This window comes from Oratosquilla oratoria, chromosome 12 (genome assembly GCF_046742065.1).
Source record: "Oratosquilla oratoria isolate Oo_2021 chromosome 12, ASM4674206v1, whole genome shotgun sequence".
Taxonomy (NCBI): Eukaryota; Metazoa; Arthropoda; class Malacostraca; order Stomatopoda; family Squillidae; genus Oratosquilla; species Oratosquilla oratoria.
In genome coordinates, this window is record NC_134788.1 from 15,052,466 (window position 1) to 15,074,526 (window position 22,061).

Sequence of the window (22,061 nt, forward strand, 5' to 3'; positions counted from 1 at the left end):
TTGTTTATTATTTAACTATACCTATGCATTTATTTATGTATTTTTTGTTATTTACATTATTATAGTTTTTATTTATCATTTTATTATTATGATTTTTTTCGCATCCGACCTAGATATGGACCAAAAGTTCTCCTGTCGGCATGCTCCGCCTTTGTAATCCTTTGTTTGGAAGAGGTACTGTAATTAGTGGAGTTCCACAAGGATCAGTATTGGCTCCAATAATGTTTGCTATTTATGTGAATGACAGGGACAAAGGTGTGGAATGTTGCATGAGCTTCTTTGTAGATGACACAAAACTGTTAGAGTACTGAAACTGACTGTGGCTCCCTGCAGAGAGATCTGAACAGAGTTTGGGAATGGAGTCAGAAGTGGGAAGTGGACTTCAACATTAAGAAATTTAAATTAATGTAATTTGAGGGAAAAAAAAACATATCAGGACAATATAAAATTAGTGCAAAGGAAGCAAAGAAAGTGGGATCTGAAAAAGACCTGGGGGTAATCATCACAAAGGATATGTCCCCTGACAAACATATAAACAAAATTGTCGGTGAAACCTACAACTTGCTAAGATAAATAAAAGTGGTTTTTACTTGGATGAAGAAATGGTAAAGAAAATACTAGTCACACTGATAAGGCCAAGATTGGAGTACACAGCAGCTATGGTCACCCAGTACCAAAAAGAATATAAGGAAGATTGAAAGAATCCAGAGAGCAACTACAAAGAGGGCCCCAACATCATCTAAACTGTCATATGAAGACAGATGGTCAAAGCTAGAATTACCAACTCTGGAACAAAGAAGAGAAAGGTGACTTGTTGACCATCTACAGAATTATGAGAGGTATAGAAGTCCTTGATAGAGAAGACTTACTTAATTGGGATAAGAGAAACATAAGAGGACATGGAAGGAATTTCAAAAAGAACAGTTATAGAACATATGTACATATACCAAGGCTTTTCCCCCTTACAAGGGAGGTAGCCAAAAAGGAAAAGGCATAAAATCATTCCCACCCATTCCATCCCTGAAAACACTCCACACCCCTCCACCCTCCCTCTCATCTTAGCACCTCCTGGATGACGGGTCATCCCTGCACCTTGTCCACTGCCCTGGGTCAGAAGCAGTGTCGCAAGACACAGCACATGCACAGCAAGGGCACTTCATTAAATTGGCGACCCCCCCCTCTCCGTCCCCCCGTGCATAAAGGAGAAGACAGGGAGAAATCCCTTCGGGCTACATCAAAATTTGCTCACACATACTACCTCACCCCCCATCCCCCCGTCCATTTCACCTCATGCATCACATCATCATCCATATACAACCATTCTCCATTCACCCGTCTTCTGTCCTCTCCCGTCCTTCCTCAACAGACATTCCCCTTCTTCCCCAAAGCCCCCTTCACTCCATCCATCCACCTCATCCTAGGATGTCCCTTCATGTTCACTCCCTCCACATCTGCCTTCCATACCTCTTTTACTAGTCTTTCTTCACTCATTCTTTCCATGTGTCCAAGCCATCCTAATACTCTTTCATCAACCCTATCTCCCAACCCCCTTTCCACCCCTGTTCTCCTCCTCACCTCCTCATTTCTCACTCTATCCAGCCTAGTAACCCCCATCATACTTCTCAGACACCTCATCTCAAACACATTCAAACTCCTTCTCTCTTCCTCTCTTATGTTCCATGTTTCTGCCCCATACAGTGCTGTATAGAAGAAACCTGAAAAAGAACAGCTTTCCCCCATGGAATGGTGGATGTATTTACCGAGTTGTATTTTGCGGGAAGGGGAGCTATCCTCGTGGTGTCCCGCCTTTGTATCTCACAGTGTCTAGTTTGCTTTTAAACTCATGAATGGTTTTTGCACACACTATTTCCTTGTCCAGTTTGTTCCAAGTGTCTACCACTCTTATGTGGAAAACTGTTTTTCTTCAGATCTCTTCTGTAGTTGTGTTTTTTTTATTTTCTTTCCATGTCCTCCTCTTGTGCTTCTCCTGTCCCAGTTTAGCAAGTCCTCGCTATCAAGTATTTATGTGCCTTTCATGATTCTGTAGATGGTCAGTACCTCTCTCTCTTCTTTGCTCCAGAGTCGGTAAATCTAGTTTAGCCAATCTCTCCTTATATGACAAGTTTGCGAGTGCAGTATGAAATATACTAGATGAAACAATAGTGTGTGCAAAAACAATACAAGAATTTAAGAGCAAATTAGATATGGCAAGATACAGAGATGGGACTCCAACGAGCGTAGCTCCCCTTCCTGTAAGGTACAACTAGGTAAATACATACAAATCAGCAGGATTGTGGGAGAAACATATGGACTACTGCAGAAGATTAAAGTGGCGTTCCATTTTATGGATGAAGAGATGATGAAAAAAAATCTCATCGAAACCCTGATACATCAGTAGTGTGGTTCCAACACAAAGTGAAGGACATGAGCAAGATTGAGAAAATACAAAGAGCACCAACCAAACTGGTCCCCAGCCGAACAGATAAACCATACGAGGAAAGACTAAAGGTATTGAGTCTGCCAACCTTGAAAGATTGAAGAGAAAGAGGTGACATGATTAGTGTTCAGGTTACTAAAGGAGATAGATTTTATTGATAGAAATGATCTGATTAAAGATGGGAGAGCTTTATGAGGTCATGGAAGTAAATTAAGAAAGATCACATGTCAAAAGTAGGTGAAGAAATACAGTTTTCCATATAGATGTATAAGTATGTGAAATAGCTTAGAAGGTCATATAGCCCAAGCTCGAACAATATGTGAGTTCAAATCTAAATACGATAAGTGGAAACCAGAGATATAGATTAAGTTCGAACTGTACATGAATTTGAGTCTATCTAGGTATGCTAGAAAATTAGAGAATAGGAGACAGGACCCAAGAAGCATTGCTCCTTTCGTGTAAATTACAATTAGGTAAATACACAAATAGAAGTGTAAAACTGTGGAATAAGTTGGATGAAAATCTAACCCAAGTCAACATTAAAAGAATTCAAGGCAGGGTTTGACAAATGAAGGAAAAGAGGTGGGACCCCATGAGCATAGCTCCAACCCCTTACCCTACACACACACACACACACACACACACACACACACACACACACACACACACACACACACACACTTATAAGGGGGAAGAGCCTGTCGTATGTAGAATTTTGGGCTGTCATGGATTTAAAGAAAGTGTATGAATGGGTGGCTGGTGACACTTGTTGGAATGAGTTATGGATGTATTTGGCATTGTCTGAATCAGAGTAGAGGGACTAAAATCCATATCTTCAAGACTAGTGATCCCTGTCTCTTTGTATGACCGTAAGACATGGACAAAGAAAGGAGATCTGAGGAGGCAATTTGAGTACTTTTGGCACAAAAGGGCACTATAACGGAGATCGAGGTGGTGGCGGTTCAAGTCCTGCCACTGGCAGGTTGAACCAAGGGCGTGGTTTATTATATTTCACACCACAAAGTCCTCTGTAAGGGATGCAATCTTTGTCTCCTGATAGGAGGGAGTTTTCATGATGGTAAACTGAATAATCAAGTCGTTACAGAGAATTATGGGGTATTGCCAATATGGCAATGTGTGTAACAAGCAACTGCTACCTGTCAGATATTAAAACACGAACTCGGATTACATGATTGTGTACCGTCTCCCTGGGGATGACCCTGCTCACTGGGTGGTCTTGGCGGAGATCAACCATAATGGGGGAGTTGATCGAGCATGCAGGAAGTTGTTTGGGGTGGGAGCTACCTAGTGTAGGCCTTATGGTCTCTTGCAGTCTCCTTCATTTTTATGTTCTTCTTATGTTCTTAAGGTGAGCTGGTCAAACAGTGTGTGGGGTAATGCACCGGCATGCATCTGCTTCCACTGATTGATTATATTAGGCATAGACAGTTCCTCAGTATCACATGAACATGATAAATTTCTGGTATTGAATTTTTATCTTTTGTAGATGAAGGAATGATACTGTCACCCCCAATCCCTACAGAGAACAACATCCAGGACACGAGCAATGATTCAGAGGTGAGTTGTCTTTTTATCTATATATATTGAGTTGTCTTTCTTTCCTATGTTTTATATATATATATATATATATATATATATATATATTATATATATATATATATATATATACATACATACATACATACATACATATACCAAGGCCCTTTCCCCCTTTCAAGGGAGGTAGCCAAAAAGAAAAAGGCACAAAATCATTCCCACCCATTCCGACCCTAAATACACTCCACTCCCCTCCACCCTCCCTATTATCTTAGCACCTCCTGGATGACAGGTCATCCCTGCACCTTGTCCACCACCCTGGGTCAGAGGCAATGTCGCAAGACACAGCACATCCATAGCAAGGCCGCTTCATTAAATCAGCAACCCCCCCTCTCCGTCCCCCCATGCATAAAAGGAGAAGACAGGGAGAAATCCCTTCAGGCTGCATCAAATTTTGCTCACACATACTCCCTCACCCCCCATCCCCATCAATTCCACAGCAAGCATCACAACATCATCCATATACAACCATTCTCCATTCACCCCTGTCTTCTGTCCTCTCCCATCTTTCCTCAACAGACATCCCCCTCTTCTTCAAAGCCCCATTAACCACATCCACCCATCTCATCCTGGGTCGCCACCTCATATTCACTCCTTCCAGATCTACCTTCCACACCTCTTTTACTAGTGTTTCTTCACGCATTCTTTCCATGTGTCCAAACCATCCTAATACTCTTTCATTAATCCTATCTCCCAACTCCCTTTCCACCCCTGTTCTCCTCCTCACTCCCTCATTTCTCACTCTATCTAGCCTAGTAACCCCCATCATACTTCTCAGACACCTCATCTCAAACACATTCAAACTCCTTCTCTCTTATGTTCCATGTTTCTGCCCCATACAGTGCTGTTGGCACAATCACTCCTTCATACAGTCTCCTCTTAGCCTCAATTCCCAAATATCTATTCCTCATTACAGTTTTTAATGCACCAAGGCATTTACTCACTTCTCTCAATCGACATTCTACCTCCACCTTCACTCCACCTTTTCCTGCCACATTTGCACTCAAGTATCTAAAACTATCCACTTCCTTCAGTCGCTCTCCCTTAATGCTCACTTCCAATCTGCTGCCACTTTAACCCCTTGTACAACTCTCATCACCTTACTTTTACCCACATTTATCTTCAGCTTTCTTCTTTCACACACTCTCCCAAACTCTGTCACCACCTTCCTCAATCCCTCCTCTGATCCTGCTTCAAGCACAGTGTTGTCTGCAAACAACAGCTGGCTCACCTTCCACTTTTCTCCATTTTCTTTAACCATCTCCAATCCCTGACCCACCACCCTTGTATTTACCTCTCGCACTACCCCATCTATGTACAAGTTGAACAACCAGGGTGACATAACGCATCCCTGACGAAATCCCACCTTTACCTCAAACCACTCTCTCCATTTCTAATCCTAACACATGCTCTTCTACTCTCGTAAAAACTCTTGACTGCTCTTAACAGCTTTCCTCTTATCCCGTATATCCGCAAAACCTCCCATAGTGCCTTTCTGTCTGTCCTGTCGTAAGCCTTTTCCAGTTTCATAAAAGCCCCCAAAACATCCTTCACCTTTCCTATCTCTTTTTCACATATCTGTCCTACCACAAAAATCACATCTACACAGCCTCTACCCGTCTTAAACCCACACTGTTCCTCACCAATTACTCCCTCTGTTCCTCTCCTAATCCTCTCGATCAAGATCCATAAGCCTTCTCAACTACACTCAACAAGCTAATCCTTCTGAAACTACTACACTCATACTTGTCTCCTTTTTCCTTGTAAAGTGGAACTATACAGGCACTCCACCAGTCCTCCGGACCTCTACCCTCTCCCCAGCTAACATTAAATAACCTCACCAGCCAGTCCACCATCACTGTACCTCCTTTTTTTAGACATTCTGCATGGCATCTATCCAGACCAGGTGCCTTACCTGCTTTCATCATCTTAACAACTGCCTTCACTTCATCCTTCCTTATTTCTCCTCCATTTTCCACACTCATCATGGTCATTTTCTTAGCATTTCCCACTGCAATTATTTTTCCCTCCCTATCCTCCTTCACATTTAGCAACTCCTTAAAATACTCATCCCATCTTTCCGTCTGGTGTATTGGCTGCTTGTTATTGTGGCAAAGATGCTTAAAGAAAATGGAGAAAAGTGGAAGGTAAGCCAGCTGTTGTTTGCGGACGACACTGCGCTTGTGGCAGGATTGGAGGAAGGTCTGAGGAAGTTGGTTCCAGAGTTTGGGAGAGTATGTGATAGAAGAAAGCTAAAGATAAATGTAGGTAAAAGTAAGGTGATGAGATATACAAGGGATGAAAGTGGCAGTAGACTGGAAGTGAGCATTAAGGGATAGCGACTGGAGGAAGTGGATAGTTTTAGATATTTGGGTGCAAATGTGGCAGGAAAAGGTGGAATGAAGGTGGAGGTAGAATGTGGATTGAGAGAAGCGAGTAAATACCTTGGTGGATTGAAGAGTGTAATGAGGAATAGACATTTGGGAATGGATGCTAAGAGGAGACTGTATGAAGGAGTGATTGTACCAACAGCACTGTATGGGGCAGAAACATGGAACATAAGAGAGGAAGAGAGAAGGAGTTTGAATGTGTTTGAGATGAGTTGTCTGAGAAGTATGATGGGGGTTACTAGGCTAGATAGAGTGAGAAATGAGGAGGTGAGGAGAAGAGCAGGGGTGGAAAGGGAGTTGGGAGATAGGGTTGATGAAAGAGTATTAGGATGGTTTGGACACATGGAAAGAATGAGTGAAGAAAGACTAGTAAAAGAGGTATGGAAGGCAGATGTGGAGGGAGTGAACATGAGGGGACATCCTAGGATGAGATGGATGGATGGGGTGAAGGGGGCTTTGGGGAAGAGGGGAATGTCTGTTGAGGAAGGACGGGAGAGGACAGAAGACGGGTGAATGGTGAATGGTTGTATATGGATGATGTTGTGATGCATGAGGTGGAATGGGTGGGGGGATGAGGGGTGAGGTAGTATGTGTGTGCAAAATTTGATGCAGCCCAAAGGGATTTCTCCCCATCTTCTCCTTTTATGCATGGGGGGACGGAGAGGGGGGGGGTCGCCAATTTAATGAAGCGGCCTTGCTGTGGATGTGCTGTGTCTTGCAACACTGCTTCTGACCCAGGGCAGTGGACAAGGTGCAGGGATGACCTGTCATCCAGGAGGTGCTAAGATGAGAGGGAGGGTGGAGGGGTGTGGAGTGTATTTAGGGTTGGAATGGGTGGAAATTATTTTATGCCTTTTCCTTTTTGGCTACCTCCCTTGTAAGGGGGAAAAAGCCTTGGTATGTGTATGTAGATGTAGAATACTTAAATAGCTTAAGAGGTTGTATTCTGTGTCTATGTCCTTGAAAAATATGAAACAAACAAAACATTGTACATACACATACCAAAGTCTTTTTTCCCCCTTACACAGGGGGTAGCCAAAAAGAAAAAGGCATAGAAACCACTCCCACCCATTCCATTGCCGACATATTCCACTCCCCTCCACCCCCCTCCCTCCCTCTTATCTTGGCACCTCCTGGATGACAGGTCATCCCTGCATCCTGTCCACTGCCCTGGGTCAGAAGCAGTGTCGCAAGATACAGCACATCCACAGCAAGGCCGGTTCATTAATTCGGCAACCCCCCCCCTCTCCATCCCCTCATGCAGAAAAGGAGAAGACAGGGAGAAATCCCTTCATGCTGTGTCAATTTTTTTTTCATACATACTTCCTCACCCCCATCTCCCACCCACTCCCCCTCATGCATCACAGCATCATCCATACACGACCCTTCTCCGTTCACCCCTATCTTCTGTCCTCTCCCATCCTTTCCCGTCCTTCCTCAACAGACATTCCTCTCTTTTGTAATGCCCCTTTCACCCCATCCATCCATCTCTAAACATTGTACTTTCGATAAAGGCCTCATCCTCGTAGGGTGACCACTGAGGGATTGGTGTTATTGCACAGAGACAGCAGCAGTGATGGGATGACCAAATCACACGGGTAGAGACCAGCAGAGACGAGGCAAGACTGCTGCATCAGTGGACACAGGGGACAAGGTTAGAAGACCTTGAGGATAAACAATGGCACAGACACTTATATGAACATTTTCCCAATAAAATCTCTCTGTGGAAGGTCTATGGTATGAAACGTTGAATAGATAAACCCTTATAAGCTCACCTCGTTAAGTATCCATCTCGTTCTTTGACATATGAGACAACCTGGAGGCAGCTGCAGGGTATTCAGGGCCCATAGTTCTTGTGCAGGAGAGAACAAAGGCAGCTGACTGACTGATTTTCTCATGCATTGTGGTATCAGTTCCTCCACGAAGTTCTTGACAGGAGGCTTATGCATTTAAGACTTTCTTCTTGCTATAGTGTTAGCATATGTAGGATCCTTAGGCCACAGATTATAAATGATTGAATTGTTTTGTTGCAGAGTATGGGTTCATCAAATGAAGAGGACCAGTACCTGGATCTCATCCGCACGATTCTTCGTCTGGGCAATGACGAGGGTGAGAAGATCTCTGTTAAAGACAAGGTAGTGGCCATGGATCTGAAGACGTTGATTTTCATAATTGGTGAGTGTTTTTGTATAGAATTTCCTCCACAACCTCCCATGCTTTAGGGACTAATGGCAGGTGCCTGCACATGGTAGTTCTACAAGATGCACAGCAAAGGTGCCCATTTTCACAACCCATCAACCCTGCATCCTCCGTCATAAGAACATAAGAATGAAGGAGACTGCAAGAGACCATAAGGCCTACACTAGGCAGCTCCATATCCATCACCAATAGTCATCCCCCCATCCATAAAGTTGCCTCATCGTTTCTTAAAGCAACTGATAGTTTCAGCACTTACTACATGATTACTAAGTTTATTCCATTCATCGACCACCCTATTAGTAAACCAATTCTTGCCTATTTCCTTCTTAAATCTAAATTTGTCCAGTTTATAACCATTACTGCGAGTCCTGCCTGTTATTTTAATATGATGACCTTGTTTGCATCACCCTTGTTAAAGCCTTTGATCCACTTGAACTCCTCTATTAGATCATCCTGCACTCTGCATCTTTCCAGAGAGTGTAAGTTAAGGTGCCTAAACCTCTCTTCGTATGGCAAATTTCTGAGTCCATGTATCATTTTGGTCATTCTTCTGTGTACTGATTCTAGTGAATTGATGTCCATTCTGTAGGACGGAGACCAAAACTGTACCTCATAGTCAAGGATAGGCCTAACTATCGCTAGATAGTTTAATAATTACCTCTGCACTTCTATTCGTTACCATCCTAGCAATGAAACCTAATGCTCTGTTAGCTTTATTCCTTGCACTAATGCACTGTTTCCTGGTTTTAAGGTCTGGACTTGCTAGGACTCCCAAGTCTCTCTCACACTCAGTTTTCTCTAAAAGCATGTTATCTAAGCTGTATCTATTTTTGGGGTTGTGTTGCCCTACATTTAACACACTACACTTAGAGGTATTGAAGTTCATTTGCCATTTCACCGACCATGTGAACAATTTGTTAAGATCTGAAGGAACTGACACTCATTCTCTGGACTGGGTCCAAGATCTCTTCATATGTATTTCTTTCACTTTTCCACACATGGGGAGCTGACAACCCGTGGCATAGAAACAGTCCCAGAGAGATCTGTTGAAGGTTCTGAAGACTGTTGCCAGCCACTGGTAAGCTACAGGTTTTCCACTCAGTAGAACTGGAGGCAACTGTACCTTACTTCAGGTTCCTGTTATTGTATACCCATGACTCCAAGGAACCAAACAAAACTGACCAGACAGAATATACATTTGTAGCCAAAAATCAGTCAATCTAATGCCCCACCCGAGTTTTGTGGTACAGGACACCTGTGGCCCTTAGGAAACCAGCCAGGGCCTTCATTCCAGTATGTAAGTCACTCAACGAAGAGATCGTGAATTGTTGTCAGGAAAAAGCTAGTGTGTATTTATGTAATTGCAGTGGGCAGGAAAGAAGTTCTTGAGAGATCCTGCCTCAAACTATCATGCCACATGTCTACAGGATGTGAAGAAATACAATTTTCCATATAGATGAATGAATACTTGGAATAGCTTAGAAGGTGATATAGCCCATGCTCAAACAGTACACGGGTTCAGATCTAAATATGATAATTGGAAACCAAGGATATAGATTAAGTTGTAACTACATGAATTTGAGGCTAGTTATGATAAAAAAAATATAGTGAATAGGAGACAGGATGCAACGAGTGTTGCTCCTAAATATGTGAGAAGAACGAGGGCCAGTGTATAAAGAAATGGCTCTTTTGAGGTAAGCCTACCAGGGAACTGGAATTACACGTTTCTAACAGTGCTATAACGGCCAAAGTCGGTGGCACAACAGGGAAGCCACACCAGCACTGTTCTGAGCCAAAGTCAGTGATCAGTCCGATAGAAATGTGTAATTCCAGTTCCCTGGTAGGCTTATGTCAAAGGGCCCATCCTGTTCTCGTCAATAGAGTTTAAGATCTCTGTATTAGTTTATATGTTATTTCAGGGGGTAGTGCATCAGTATGGAACGCTGTAATTCTTTTGCCATCCTTCAAACATGATTTATTTGTTTATTTATTTATTTGTAATATGTTACCATAACCTCACATCTGTCTCATCCCAAACCACAAAAACTGTGAGTTTTATCTATCCCCTTTTAATGTCCTGAACAATATCAAGTTGCCTCTCACTCTTCTTTCTGTTAATGATTTTGGGGCCCATGCTCTTAGTCTCTTCACTTGGTTGCAGCTCTTTGTATTCTCTTGGCAGCCAAGGGAGAGTCCAAAGGGGGAGTGGCCCTGGGCATCCAAATGGGGAGGGGGAGGAGGGCATCCAATCAGTTCATTTGGGGGGGGGGGGGATTATAAACTTTGTTGAATTATATTTAAAGATAATAGTGTTTATTTTTTGTTTCATTTGTGTTTAGATGTTCAAAATATTTTCCTTTCTCATAATGTTTCTCGGTACTACAAGGCCTTAGACTGTCTTTGGGGCACGCAATCAAGGAACTGGCCTTGGGCATCACTAGACCTTTGCATACCACTGTTTCTTAGTCTTGTTCATATACTTTACCTCGTGCAGAGACCATACCGCCATTGCATATTCCAGTGTTTGGCAATGTTTTTTCTTTTCTTACATTAAACTTGGATGAAATGGGTGTAGGGTTTTAGGTGGCCACATCCTCTTATAAAGAGAAAATATATATACTTATTTCCATATATGATAAGATAGATAATACAGTTACCCTCTTTATTATAGGCAGGAGAATAGTACCATTACCTCCAAAAGAAAGGAGAGACAGTGGCCAGGTTGCGGACAGTGGCTCTGAGGTGAGTCATTGCACTTCACTTCAGCTCTGCAAGACCATCAGTGGGCAATAAATAAAAATGACATAGGATCATCAATCGGTACTGTATCTGTAAAGGGGTCTGTTTTGTGATGTTGGACATATACGTAATATGGTACCAACCTCATCTCTGTCTTATCCCAAACCATGAAAACTGTGAGTTCTACCTATCCCCTTTTAAAGTCCTGAACAATACAGTCACTATCTGAGTTATGACCTAGATCGGTTCCGACCAACCAGTCGTAAGTTGGATTGGTCGTAAGTCGGATCCCATCCCACCATTCATAATGGCCGACACGAGGGTTATACTCTAGGATACATGATATCAACCTGTTGCATTTTTAAATAACTTTTTTTATTGAATACTATTATATACAAGCTGTTTACTGTTTATTTATCAATTTTATGCATTTTAGTTTCATTTTTATAATTTTTTCTTAGTTTTTTAATGTTTTAATAATGTACTGTATTTCAGTATGTATACATATACAGGTACTGTATGTATATACGATACCTGTATACACACACACACACATATCAAATATAACCTTGCTTACCATTTTTAAGGTTTTTAAATTGTAGGTTCCTTTTGATAATTTTTTCTTAACTCTTCAGTTGTTATATGCACTCTAAATATGTGCGTATTTTAAGATCTATCTTTCTCATCCATTTTAATCCATTTTAAATGTGAGATATAGGTACAGTACATTTATCTTTGTATACAGCATTTTCAGTTGCTTAGTTGTTAATATGATATGGTAAGTTAAAGAAAAAATACTTATTATAGAGTATTCTTATTAGTGACCAAAAATACAAATTCACTACAAAAATGCAAAATGCAAAATATGCCTGTAAAAACAAAGAAAACAAAAAATTTAAGTTCACTGGTGCTTAGTTGTACGTCATCTACACTTTCTTTATGCGTACGGTCGAGAGAAAGATTAGGCAGTAGGTCTGGTGAGGCAGGAGGGGGGATTCCCCATGAGAAGGGGTGGTATCGACACTGGGTGATCCAGGAAACATGGTCGCAAGTATGTAAATATCCTTCATCCTTAATTAATTTATCAAACTCTTCCACAAGTGCCTTAGCTGCAGGCACATCACTGCTAGCAGCCTCACCTTTCAATAACATGTGGTGAACCTGGTAATGCTCTTGAAAGCGACAAAACCACCCAGCACTCGCTATGAATTCATGTGAAGTGTATTCTTCACCTGCACATTCTTTTAACATGCGAAATTAACTTGCAGCTTTACTTTGCACTGCTTGCAACACCACTTTCACATTTCTTTGCCTATTATCTTCCAACCATGTGTATAGCAAGTTTTCCATCTCTGCCATAACTGCCCTACGTGATGCCGGGCTACCACAACTATGTTATGTGCTGTGCTGCCAGACATATACAGTAAACTCATAATAGGCATCTGCTAGACGTGGTCATAAGTACGGGTGGTCGTAACTCGTGTACGTCATAACTCGGATAGTGACTGTATTAAGTTCCCTCTTACTCTTCTCTCTGTTAATGATTGTGAGTCACATGCTCTCGAGTCTCTTCACTTGGTTGCAGCTCTTTGTATTCTCTTGGCAGCCGAGGGAGAGGCCAAAGGGGGAGTGGAGTGGCCCTGGGCATCCAAATGGGGAGAGGGAGGACATCCAATCAGGTTGAGATACTGTATCTGTAAAGGAGCTTGTTTTGTGATGTTGGACAATGTTACTGGTAAAAAAAAAAAAAAAAAAAAATCCACTGTTCTTTGTGTGCAACTCTTGTTTCCAGACAAACCATATCAAGTTATGACTAGGAAATCTAGACAAGATTTCAATTTCACTCTGTGTTTCCTTGTTGTAGAGATTGGGCACAAAACATGAAGAATACCAGTACCTGGAGCTTGTCCACAAGATCCTGCACACTGGAGACGAGAAAAGCAAACAAGACCGTACTGGGACTACCATCATCTCTTTATTTGGGGCTCAGATGAGGTTTTCATTGAGAGATGGTAAGTGACTCCTTGTTCTTCACCTGGGAATGTTTACTTATTTGCACTCAATAAGAGCAAAACTCATTGCATCAGTTGTGCATTATAAGGCGAAGGTAGACAAGTAGGTAGATAGAGGGCTAGGTGTCGAGAAATTGATTTTTACGAGTTAGATGTTTGGTAAACACAAGCAGCGAAGGAGTTGCATAATCTCACTCACCGTCTTAAAGTTTATAAACAACCACTAGGCCATAGATGTTAATGCTGATGTGACAATATGTAAACAAAGCCATTCCACTTCGATGTTGAGATTGGTTGTGTAAGCAGTATTGCTTAAGATGATGTAACAGTCTTTCTAATTGGAGAAGGAGAAAAAAATTATTGGTACTTGGGAGAAAAGTCATGCCCTTGGGGTAGGCACTTGTTTGTAATAATCCAGATTATTGGATGAATTAAGTAGTGATGTCAGAACGGAGGTGGCTTAGTGAGTGGATTGGGGATCCTAGGTGGGAGTCCTCTAAGACAATAACGTTGTATAGAATTAGTAAAGAAGAAATGAAGAAAATTATTTCCCAGTTTAATTCACCCCATCCAGATACATAACTAACTTGCTACAGAAGATTTGGTGAAGGAAAGTGAAAGAAGAAATATAGTATTATAGAAGGGAACAGTTGAACTGAATTAAACCAGTAATTATGGAGAGACAGGAACTGAAAGTGATGGGGTCGACATGCATTCACTTCACTGCTCAACAGATATGCCTTATTCATATAGATTCCTCTCTATTTTGTTCTTGGTCTTCCTCTCTGTTCTTTCCGTATCCAAAACCGCCTTGTCTTGAATTTACCTGATCTGACAGTCCCTGTCCTACCGCACTTCTCTTCCTCACCTCCACATTTCCTTCTCTCCATTCATGTGACATTTGTCATATTTCTCAGACACTTTACCTCAAACATGTTTCTATCTGTATACCAAGGATCCACCCCCCCCCTCATAAGGAAGGTAGCCAAGTCAAAGACACGCATCCACACCCACCCTCTCCTCCCTCTCATCTTAGCTCCTCATGGATGAAGGACCATCCCTGTCTCCTGCCTACTGCCTGGTCAGAAGCAATGCAGCAAGACACAGCATATTCACAGCAAGGCCACTTCATTTAATGGGTGACCCCCCCCCCTTTCTTTCCCCTTAAAAATGTTTAGAAAAAAAAAAAATAGACATCAGTGATGATGATGATAATTATTACCTTGAGTTTCATTGATTGGAAACCTGCAACCCCACAGTAGCTAGTAGTGGTCTTTGTGTCCCATAAATCTCTGAGAAGAAAGTTTGGGCAGTAGTCTGCGTGTTGTATTTACCTAATTGTAGTATACAGGATAGAAGCAACATTTGTTGCGTTCTGTCTCCTATTCTTTATTTATTTATTTTTATTATTATTATTATTATTATTATTATTATTATTATTATTTTTTTTTTTTTTCATGATTTGATTTGGTTTAACGTCACAAACTCCCCCCTATTGGAAGGCTAGGACAGTGCCCCTTGCAGTGGACTTTGTAGCGTGGAATTTAGTGAACCATGCCCTTAGTTCAACTCGTCCCAAGCAGGATTCAAATTGCCATCATCTCAACCTCTGTCGCAATTAACGATGCCCTAACCCGCTCAGCCAGCGAGCAATTTTTTCATACCAAGACTCAAATTCATGCACAGTTCCAACATAATGTATATACTTGATTTCCAATTATCATATTTAGATTTGAACTCTTGTATTGTTTAATCTTGGGCTGTAACATCTAAGGTGTCCCACATATTTATGCATCTACAGTGGTACCTCTACGCGATGAATCCATTCTGTACACCTCCGCATAAATAGAAATTCTTGTAAATGGAAACGCTATTTCCCATTGAAATCAATATAAATTCAGTTAATTCATTCCTGACCTCGAAAAAGTCTACTTTTTTCTCTCTGATATGATGAAGCCTGTCACCAAACGGACATAAATAGGTATGATTATGATGTTCCTGCAACATTAATGCCAAAAAATCAATGTTAAAGACCACTTACAAGGTAAAAAATATAATGAAAAAAGCAATCTTTTGTACCTACCGATGGTAAGGCTTGCAGCTGGCATAGGGGGATGGGAGTGAGGAGGTGGTGGAGTGGTGGGGGCTTACTGACACCCCTCTGAAGGAGGAGGTTCTCCTTCAGCTGGAGTGGCACCCTCATCAGGGTGCTGTTGTTTGGCACAAGGCTAGAAGAACTCTGTGATGGTTGCTTGCCGGCACTGTGTGTACAGGATTTGGCGGTAGTGAGGCATGACCAGTTCACTGAACTGGCCTGCAACACATTTCACTAGTGTCTGGTCCGGATGTGTGACCTCCACGAAATCATAGAGCTTCCTCCACATGACACAGGCCTCCTTCACCTCCTCCATGGTGGGGCTCCTTCAGCTCCTCAGTGGTCAGTTCATCCTCGTGCTCCCCTACTAACTCCTCGACATCACCGTCCTCCATCTCCAGGCCCAGGTCACCTCCCTAGCGCAACGATGTCTGAGATGACTGATGGACCAGCAGGCTCAAAGCCCTTGAAGTCACTGTTCCTGTCAAATGATGGCCAAAGCTTCTTCCACACTGCCTGTAGAGTCCTGATTGTCACCTGCTCCCAGCACTTGCTAATCATCTTGACACAGTGCAAGATTTTTAGTGGGACTTCCAAAATTCTTGCAGGGTTAGGTCTGTGCCAGTGGTAGCATTGAGGCAGCATTCAAACAGAGCACGTGTGTACAGCCTCTTGAAATTAGAAATTACCTGACCTGGTGGTCCATTGGTTGCAGAATGGAAGTGGTGATCAGAGGCAGGAATTTAATTGTGATGAAATCCAGGTCTTGGGTAAGATGCGCCTGCATGTCGAGGGGATGTGCTGGGGTGTTATCCAGCAGCAGGAGGCACTTCAGTGGCAGTCCATTCCCCTGCAGAAACTTCTTGATCTCAGGGCTGCATGCCCCTTTGAGCCACTCTTGACACAGCTGTCAGGTTGCCTACGCCTTCGGGTTGGAACACCACATCACTGGAAGTCTGCTCTTCAGGACGTTGCTCCTCTTGAATGCTTGTGGCATCTCCGAATGATACACTATGAGCAGTGTGATCTTGCAGTCACCGCTTGCATTAGCACACAACATCACTGTAAGCCTGTCTTTCTTAGGCTTATGCCCTAGTAAAGCTTTCTCCTCAGCAGTAATGTAGGTGCTGTTAGGCATCCTCTTCCAAAAGAGACCTGTTTCATCACAATTAAATACCTGCTGTGGCAGGTAGCCCTCACATGATGCACCACCTCCTCAAACTACTTGACGAATGCCTCAGCTGCATCTGTGTCTGCACTTGCTGCCTCACCATACTGTGTCACTGTGGATGCCCATACATTGCCAAAACTTCTCATACCACCCCCTACTGGCTGTAAAGGGCACTGAAGGTGGTGTGAGCTGGCCACTGGTACCAGCCTGTTGGCACTGCTGGTCAGCATACACTTGGCAAGCCCTTGAACAGATCATTTCCTCATTCAAGCTGTCACTCTTACACTGTTTCTCCTGTATCCACACAAATGATAACTTTTCCACCTCATCCAACAATGCTGGCCTCTTATGTGTGCTCACATACCTTATACTCGTAGACACATTAGCTGACAGAATTTTATCTTTATTTAAAAGAATGGTTCTTATTGTTGACTCAGGCATACCAAACTCACCAGCTTACACACACGTAAACCTTGAGCAGCTTTGGCAATCACTTCCCTCTTTTACTTAATCCTGATGCTGGTTTTCTTATGAGCATCAGCTTTAGTAGGACTTCTCACCTATTTTGAAGGGATTTTAAAGGCACAAACATTACACCACCAAGGGGTAGGTGCCAAAAGAAGGACCAGTCATGCACACAACAAACAAAGATGGCGGGAGGAGACAACACATCATGTGAATGAGGACGTGAGCAAGATGGCAGCACAGGATTTGATTTTCCACGCAGTAATGGACACCAATGTGCCCGCGTAAATAGACATTTTCCGTGTAAATAGCAACAAGATTTTCCCTATGATTTGACCACGTACATAGAATTTCACGTACATAAGGGCATGCGTAAATAGAGGTACCACTGTACATGGAAAATTGTATTTCTTCACATCCTTTAGACATGTGGTTTTGTATTAGCATAGGATTGTTTCTATGTTACCAGCTTATAGTAGTGGTAAAAGTCACTAGTTGTCAGTTCTCCTTACGGTGAAGAAAACACAGTTGAAGTTGACAGAGGAATGAGTGGAAAAGGTGGTAGAAAAACGCAGGTTGGAGCGAGAACACTATATTCCTGGTTGAGTCCAAATGCATAACACTGGGAAAGGTCAGCAACCACAGAGATGGATTTGTTAATCTGTCATTTGCAGCCACTGGATTGGTCATGGAGGAGGGAGTATCAGGCCAATCGGCATGCGACATTCTGAGACATAAAGAATCGTCACCCCATGAGATCCCACCTGAAGAATTATTACCCCAGTACACTGAATATCAACAGTGGAATAAAGATTGGATTAGGTTAGGTTGAATGAGGGTTATGCTTATTGTTATCAACTTGCACAACCAAAGAATCATAAGCCCAGGATGGCCCACATGAAGAATTGTCACCCTAGGATAGACCACATGAAGAATTGTCACCCTAGGATAGCCCACATTAAGATTTGTCACCCTGGGATAGCCCACGTGAAGAATTGTCACCCTGTCACTCTGAAGAAGACTTGTAGTCAAATCATCAGGACTAGGAATATAGTGTTCTCATTCCACTTGTCTATGTTACCTTCATAGTGACAGAGGAACCTTGAGCCTCGCCCAGAGGCTTTTAGGGGTCTGCACCTCGAGGTGGAGGTGATTTTCTTGGGGTTGATCTCAGAGGACCACCACTATAGTCCTCGGATTTCAAGGAGTCCGTTCAGAGTGAAGCAGAAGCGGGAATTTCCCCCCAAAGTGTGATGTTGCCAATTTGACCCTCAATCATAGTATCGTCTCTGTCACCTTGGTGTGGCAACACATACATATACCAAGGTTTTTTCCCCCTTACAAGGGAGGTAGCCAAAAAGAAAAAGGCATAAAACAATTCCCACCCATTCCATCCCTAAATACACTCCACCCCCCTCCACCCTCCCTCTTATCTTAGCACCTCCTGGATGACGGGTCATCCCTGCACCTTGTCTACTGCCCTGGGTTAGAGGCAGTGTCGCAAGACACAGCACATCCACAGCAAGGCCACTTCATTAAATCGGCGACACAAGGGGAGGAAAAAAAAAACACTGTTGCCATCTATGCGCCATTTGATTTTTTTTATTCTGTATATATTAAAGGAAGCTGTATCGTACCACATATATCAATTTTTAGGATTATAACAACAATTTGAACAAGTTCAAATTGTTGTTATAATCCTAAAAATTGCCATTTTATTTTTTTTATTCTGTATATATTAAAGGAAGCTGTATCGTACCACATGTATAAATTTTTAGGATTATAACATCAATTTGAACTTGTTCAAATTGTTGTTATAATCCTAACAACATCCTATAACAACATCCTATAACATCAATTTGAACTTGTTCAAATTGTTGTTATAATCCTAAAAATTTATACATGTGGTACGATACAGCTTCCTTTAATATATACAGAATAAAAAAAATGGCAATTTTTAGGATTATAACAACAATTTGAACTTGTTCAAATTGTTGTTATAATCCTAAAAATTTATACATGTGGTACTATACATACATACATATACCAAGGCTTTTTCCCCCTTACAAGGGAGATAGCCCAGAAGGAAAAGGCATAAAATCATTCCCACCCATTCCAAGGAAAAGGCATAAAATCATTCCCACCCATTCCATCCCTGAATACACTCCACACCCCTCCACCCTCCCTCTCATCTTAGCACCTCCTGGATTACGGGTCATCCCTGCACCTTGTCCACTGCCCTGGGTCAGAGGCAGTGTCGCAAGACACAGCACATCCACAGCAAGGCCGCTTCATTAAATCGGCGACCCCCCCTCTCCGTCCCCCCATGCATAAAGGAGAAGACGGGGAGAAATCCCTTTGGGCTGTATCAAAATTTGCTCACACATACTACCGCACCCCCCATCCCCCCACCTATTCCACCTCATGCATCACATCATCATCCATATACAACCATTCTCCATTCACTCCTGTCTTCTGTCCTCTCCCGTCCTTCCTCAACAGATATTCCCCTCTTCCCCAAAGCCCCCTTCACCCCATCCATCCACCTCATCCTAGGGCATCCCTTCATGTTCACTCCCTCCACATCTGCCTTCCATACCTCTTTTACTAGTCTTTCTTCTCTCATTCTTTCCATGTGTCCAAAACATCCTAATACTCTTTTGTCAACGATACAGCTTCCTTTAATATATACAGAATAAAAAAATCAAATGGCACATAGATGGGAAATAAGATTAAGGAATGTACTAAGGTTGATTCAGCAGAATAGTTCATGACGTATGCCACACCCTAAACGCACTCCTTAGAGTGCAAAGACTATAGCAGATACCTTTCATTGGCCTCTTGTACAGGGATGGCCAATGAAACACTGAATATGAATAAATGATTGTAAAGCACTACATATACAAGCATGCAGTCACTTAGGCAGAACCAAGGCTGCCCCCAACGACAAGCCATGCCACCACGCTCAGACTTAATGGGAAAAACATACACGAATCGCAACCAGATATTACAATAATGAGTGCAAAATAATTATATAACATGTGACTAATATATAAGGGAGAAATCATGTATCTCCCGGTCTATTAATACATGCACACAATAATCACAAATGTACGGTGCCATACACGTACACCATAGCACTTGAGAAACCAGTAATGCACATAGAGAAGGATCTTGGTGGAGTTGCTGTCCATCTCTTGCCTGCTCTTTCTCCCTCTCTCTTCGTGGCAATTTATAAAAGCAACGTTTCTCTCTCCAGATGTCGTACCTCTGCTGACCACCCAGCAGGTTCCTTGGCAAGAAGTGCTCCAAGACTTCCTATCTTTTGTCAAGGGATCCAGGCTCCTGGGAGGAAAGGATTTCCGTACCTGGGATAGCAGCTCCTCCCAGGAGTACTTGGACAAGAGTGGGTTCATGGAACAAGAGGAGGAGGAGGACCGCAGTCCCGTATGTGGCTTTCGGTGGAGTACTTTCCGTGCCCCTGACACATCTGCAAAAGACAACTTCTACATGAGCAAGGGGATTGACCAGCTCAAAAAGGTATCGTGAACAAGGGTTTCTCACTTGTAGCCAGGGCTGCCGTTTCGTAGAATTTAGTACCAAAACATAGAAAAATAGCGGCATGTGGCAACTGCGCAAGGAAATTTTTTCTACATATCAGCGGGCTGTTCAAAACATTTAAAAACTCAAGCTGTTATTTAAAAATCATATAACTAGTTATCAAATAATAAATGGTACATCAAAATATGACTTTCATTGGTAATTATGTTACTTATAAATACTGTACCCCAAAAGATACGTTTTTACAGTGTAGAAAAAATTCTGCGCTAAAGTTTCAGCTTCCTTTTTGCGATAATGATATAAAAAAGAATTTTTGTTTTACTCAATATGTTAGGGCATGAGGGCCTTATATACACTCAAGAATGTATAGAAAAAACTAGAACCAACATTTTGTCAAAGTTTGACAAGTATGTCTTGCTATGAAAGTCGGCACACGCCCAAGGAAAATGTATGCCCCGATATGGCAACACACTCCCCATTCTACACTGCAGTGTAGAAAACGCAGCAACCCTGCTTGTAGCTTCATGTGTATTGGACATTTCTGCCTGTGTCTTCATCTTCTGTTATCTTCATCTTTGTGTCATCTTTCTTCTCACTTTGCTTCTGGCAGTCATTAAGAGGAAGTTGGTGTTCCCTAGATTGTGTGGCCAAGCAGGCCCGTCACTAGGAAGTCGTATTAATTTGTGTAGATACCTTTAGCCACGTGAGGGGCTGCACTTTCCTCATTATCTTCCAGAGCTATATTTGGTGATAGCTTTGCCCATCATTCAAAATGGAAAATTATTGCACACGGAGAGGGGTTGTGTACAGATGATGCTGTGATGCATGAGGGGGAGTGGGTGGGGGGGGTGTGAGGAAGTATGTGTGAGAAAAAATTTGATGCAGCCCGAAGGGATTTCTCCCTGTCTTCTCCTTTTCTGCATGAGGGGGCGGAGAGGGGGGGTTACCGAATTTATGAAGTGGCCTTGCTGTGGATGTGCTGTGTCTTGTGATACTGCTTCTGACCCAGGGCAGTGGACAGGATTCAGAGATGACATGTCATCCATGAGGTGCCAAGATAAGAGGGAGGGAGGAGGGTGGAGGGGAGTGGAATATATAGGAAATGGAATGGGTGGGAGTGGTTTCTATGCCTTTTTCTTTTTGGCTATCCCCCCATGTAGGGGGAAAAAGCCTTTGGTATATGTATGTATATACATATATATATATTTATATATATATATATACACATATACATTATATATATATATATATATATATATATATATATAAACACACATATACACATATATATATATATACAGTCGAACCTCGAAAGCCCGGACCCTCGTATGACCGGTCAAAATGAACAATGGGCGGACTTTTCAAGCAAAGTTCC

General features: G+C 42.4%; 2 protein-coding genes across 5 annotated transcripts in view; one reads left to right on the plus strand and one right to left on the minus strand.

Annotated features, from left to right (window-relative positions):
* LOC143030569 (facilitated trehalose transporter Tret1-like) overlaps positions 1 to 22,061 on the minus strand; it is a 459,285-nt gene that overhangs the window by 344,477 nt on the left and 92,747 nt on the right. The gene's annotated exons all lie outside the window — the stretch shown is intronic.
* Positions 1 to 22,061, plus strand: part of LOC143031003 (thymidylate synthase-like) — a 53,651-nt gene that overhangs the window by 15,181 nt on the left and 16,409 nt on the right. For 3 of the 4 annotated variants that reach the window (XM_076194332.1, XM_076194335.1, XM_076194333.1), the window contains exons 7-11: positions 3,945 to 4,015; positions 8,478 to 8,619; positions 11,315 to 11,385; positions 13,247 to 13,394; positions 20,385 to 20,665. In XM_076194332.1, the coding sequence (XP_076050447.1) occupies positions 3,945 to 4,015; positions 8,478 to 8,619; positions 11,315 to 11,385; positions 13,247 to 13,394; positions 20,385 to 20,665 (713 nt within the window). The remainder of the gene's footprint in view (positions 1 to 3,944; positions 4,016 to 8,477; positions 8,620 to 11,314; positions 11,386 to 13,246; positions 13,395 to 20,384; positions 20,666 to 22,061) is intronic. The other variant, XM_076194334.1, reaches the window with a different exon arrangement.